Source organism: Elephantulus edwardii, unplaced genomic scaffold, assembly GCF_000299155.1.
Source record: "Elephantulus edwardii isolate Elephantulus edwardi_28Jun2011 unplaced genomic scaffold, EleEdw1.0 scaffold00478, whole genome shotgun sequence".
Lineage (NCBI taxonomy): Eukaryota > Metazoa > Chordata > Mammalia > Macroscelidea > Macroscelididae > Elephantulus > Elephantulus edwardii.
In genome coordinates this window covers 349176-353375 of record NW_006400228.1, presented here as the reverse complement: position 1 = coordinate 353375, position 4200 = coordinate 349176, and the positions used below count along the sequence as shown (strand labels likewise).

General features: G+C 52.8%; 1 protein-coding gene across 1 annotated transcript in view; it reads right to left on the bottom strand.

Annotated features, from left to right (window-relative positions):
* Positions 1–3785, bottom strand: part of ZNF304 (zinc finger protein 304) — a 7073-nt gene extending 3288 nt beyond the window's left edge. Inside the window, exons 1-2 of the mRNA XM_006902962.1 lie at positions 3753–3785; positions 1746–1872 (exon numbers count right to left, since the gene is read on the bottom strand). Of these exons, the coding sequence (XP_006903024.1) occupies positions 1746–1872; positions 3753–3785 (160 nt within the window). The remainder of the gene's footprint in view (positions 1–1745; positions 1873–3752) is intronic.
* Between the last annotated feature and the right edge of the window lie 415 nt (positions 3786–4200).

The window sequence follows — 4200 nt, the reverse complement described above, 5'->3', positions numbered from 1 at the left end:
TTCCCGTGTGATCTAAAGCCTCTTCCTGTGTGATCTCTCCCGTGTAAGCTCTTCCCGTGTGATCTAAAGCCTCGTGAAGGGTTGGCTGGAGGGTGAGCCAACCCAATGGCAGGAAGTTTCAAGTTTTGTGCCTTTTTAAAAACAGGCCCATCAACAAATGAATGGATAGAGAAGGTGTGGTATAGTCACACAATGGAATACTACTTTGCATTGAAAAACAAGGAACTCATGCAATATTATACAAAATGGGTGACCCTGGAGGACATTATGCTGAGTGAAATATCTCAGTCACAAAAGGAAAAATACTGCATAGTGCCACTGTTGTTAAACGGACTGACATCAGGGTTGGGGTAAGACTGAGAAAAACTGGATAAATTATGTATACTGCATTGAAACAGATGAGGGAGAGAATAATTTAAAAGCGATATATAATAGGGTATTATGGTTATCACAAGAGTCCAGAATTAAGGTTGCATAGTTACTCGGGGCTGTTGGAGGGGTGCGGGAGATTGTATATCAAAGAAAGAATTTTTCTTGTACTTTTAAAAGAGAGGAGCAAACTGGGAGGGGGGAGGCTGGGCAGGGAGAAAAGAGCAATAATGAATGAATGGAAATCCAATATCTCTGTAAATGTTCATTAAAATGAATAAATTTTTTTTAAAGTATAAAAAAAGGAAAAATAATAATTTAAAAAATCAACAGTCAGCAGGGTCTGTCAGTTTAACAGAGAGTACACAAAGGAACTCTCGGCCGGGCGGGCTGCCGAGTGGAGATATGCTTGACTTCCACCCCACAGGGACCATGGCTCATGCTGTTCTCCAGGAAGTTAGGCACCTCTGGTAACAGTGATGTCTGTGGGGGAGGCCTGAGGGCCTGGGCAAGGAAGCTCTGCCGTGACTCAGAGACCACCACTGGCTAGTGTTCGGCCCTTGGATAAAGCCCTTCTCAGAACCATTGTTGGCTCAAGTCATAGCAACTCTATAAAGGACAGCATGAGGCTCTGCTGGACCCTGCACCACCATCACTGGATGGACTCATCAGAGACTCAGAGTCCCTCTGCGGTCCGGGCAGATCAGATTCCGAACAGTCCTCAAGGACGCAGAGGAATTACAGGACAGAGGAGACTGCCACAACCTCTTAGTTAGTGGCCGAGCACATTAGTTAGTCCCGGTGCCACCAGGAATAGCACTGTGGGATGAGGTGTACACAAAGACTGGCTTCTTTCCTGGAAACTGCTGCCCACGTGGCTGGGGAGAAGTGCACCGTGGGAGGCCGACAGGATGAGAGACGACGGGCAGCATCTGGCCCAGAGCCAGCAGGGGACCATGATCACATCACAGTCCAGGGGCCCCAAGAAGCTGCCCCCTGTAAGCACCCATGAGTGTACCTGGACTATTCCCTAGACAGGCCTGCAGAGGGGCCAGCTACGCCCAACAGCCCGAGAAACCACCACACACATCAGGTGACCAGATTGCTGACCGCTGGAAACACAGGTCATGAACTTGTACTGTTTTATCCATGAGAGAAGTCCAGATGGTGTGCAGGTTAAGTGTCAGCCCATGAACGGGAAGGTCAGTGGTTTGGGCTCACCAGGAGCTCCGAGACAGACAGCAGTGTCCGCCCGCTAAGGTTGACAGCCTGAGCCGCCTGACGGAGGGTGGCCATGAACCGGAATCAACTGGACAGCACTGCCTTCCATTTCAGAGGAGCCTGTCACCGAACAGCAAGACGAAACCAGGACTTACCCAGGGAGGCTGCCAAGGCGAAGTTGTCCAGCATCACGTCTCGGTACAGGATTCTCTGCGTCTCGTCAAGGAGCCCCCACTCCTCCCGGGAGAAGTACACAAATACATCTTCAAAGGTCACGGAGCCCTGTGGTGACGGGACAGCTAAGGCTCACTGGGAGCTGGAAGAAAACTTGACAACAACATCTTTCAAAAGTGGACTGTGTTCTGCTGATGGTGGATTTGAAACACCCGAGACATGCTGCCTCTGGGTCAGCACTGCAACACCCGTCTAAGGAATACATCCCCAGCGCTTCCATTTATGGCTGGTGCAATGCTTAAATCATTGGCCAGTTTGTAAAATCGACCAACTCTTCCTTTTCAGAAAATAATAATGATAATAATAATAATAATAATAGATTGTGAGAGCTTGCTTCCAATATTCCTGTGAATGGATCTGAATCTGAACCACTAAGCTTCTGATCAGTAACCAAGGACTTAACCATTTTCACTACCCAGGGAATTAAATTTCAGTAACACCCCTCCTGGTTTCAACTCACCATTCCCCCAAACTCCTCATGCAGGCCACCTTCTGGACGTCTCCAAGCTGATACCCTTCTCAGAACTCTCCACCTGTCTCCCCAGGTGAGGAAGAAGAAAGTCTCTGGAACATCTCAGACTAACATGGCCCAGCCCTGACTCCCAACAGCATCACCGAGAGCTCCAACCACCGACTTCTTTCACGCTGTTCACAGCAGACCCATCAGTCTATCAGCCAAAAGCAAAAAAGCTCAGGTCCTTCCCTTTCTCTCTTCCTCCCCTTTTCCTTTCCTTCTTTTTCTCTTTCTTCTTCCCCTCCCTCACCTTTAGCTTTTCTCTTTCTTATGGCCACCCCTTACATTAGAAAATCCAGCCACCCTACTTAAAAATCAGACCCCAAAGCCATCTAACTTTTTCCACTCGCTCACAGGCACTAGCAGCACTTGTGGGCCTCCTGCAGTCACCTCCATCGTTAAGACCTGAGTCAGAGCCGCTGTCTCCTCTGACCCTCTGTCTCCCGAGCCTTTCATTGCCCTTCAACAGAGACTGCTCAGACCTGATTCCGGCACCCCTGCTCTCTCCTCCCAGGAAACATGATTAAGACCTGTAGCTCTCTGACTATTTCCAACTCTTGCCTCCATGTGTACATGCCCGCTTCTCTCCATCTCGTTGGTTTCCACAAAAGGAAACCCCTCCTGGCCTCAATGCAGGACTCTGCTCCCAGACCTCAGCTCAGGGAGAGTTAAAAAGTGTTCTAGGTCAACACAAGATGTAACCTGGAATCCTGGCAGGTGCCTCTTAAGAAATATACAAAACCCATCCACTTTTCTAAGCCCCTCGGCTACTAATGTGGTTCGTCCACCACCGACACTGACTTGGGCCCGTTCAGTGGACTCTCTCCTGGTCTTCTGCCAACGCTTCCCTCCCTCCTTCCCTAATCTTGTCTCCACTGTGTAGCCAGGAGCGACTCACACCACCTTCTTTCTTTGTTGCAAACCTTCCCGTGGCCACACAGTCCTCCAAAACCCACCATTTCAGACCGACTCCTGGCCTTGGCTCTTTCCACTACCACAGGACGCCAGAGAGACCTGAGGATCCCCTATCCCAACTCGACTCCGAAGGGTTTTGTCCAAGCTGGACCGTTCGAGATCCCACTGACCGCTGTGAACTGGAAACTGTCCCTACTGGCCCCGGGAGAGTGACCGCCCTCCACGAGGGCACCGTTCCACACAAGTCGGCGAGCAGTGAAAGCGAGGCGCCCTGTGTCCAGGGGAGATCGGGGATCGGGCAGGACCCTGGTGATGCGGTGGGTTCAGCACGGGGTCGCGAACTCTGTAAACACAGCCGCCTCGTCTCGGAAGGGGTTCGGGGCCATTCTACTCCGTCCTACACGGGGGCCTCCAGGAGTGGGAGAGGACCCTGGGGCAGGAGGCTTGGGAGAGGCCCAGGGGGCTCCGGAGAGGAGGGCAGCAGACGCCCCCCACTCACCTGAGCCCGGTCCCACCGCGCGGCCGCCGCCATGGCCTCCAGCAGGCAGGACCGAGTGGTGAGCGGCGGGCAAAGACCACGCTGACCACCCCCCTCCCCAACTGGGCTGCGCGGCCAGGCTCCCCGCGGGAAGCGGCGGGGCTCAGGAGATCGTCCTCGGCGGACCGAGAGGAAGGTGCGAAAGCCCGGGAGCTCAGGGCGACAGGACTCAGCACAGATGACCAGCGCGACCAGGGACCCAGCGGCCAGCGCTGACAGTCGGCGCTGACAGTCGGCGTAGGCCAATCACGTATGACTGTGACACAGAAGTCCCGCCCCCAACACGAGAACAGCCCGTATTCTGCGCCGTCACTGGCCCGATGCGCAGACACAGGCTTCTGGGTAACGTAGTCTGTGTGTCACAGCCAACCAGACATCGGGAAGGGCTCGCGTTATCCATGGCAACGCA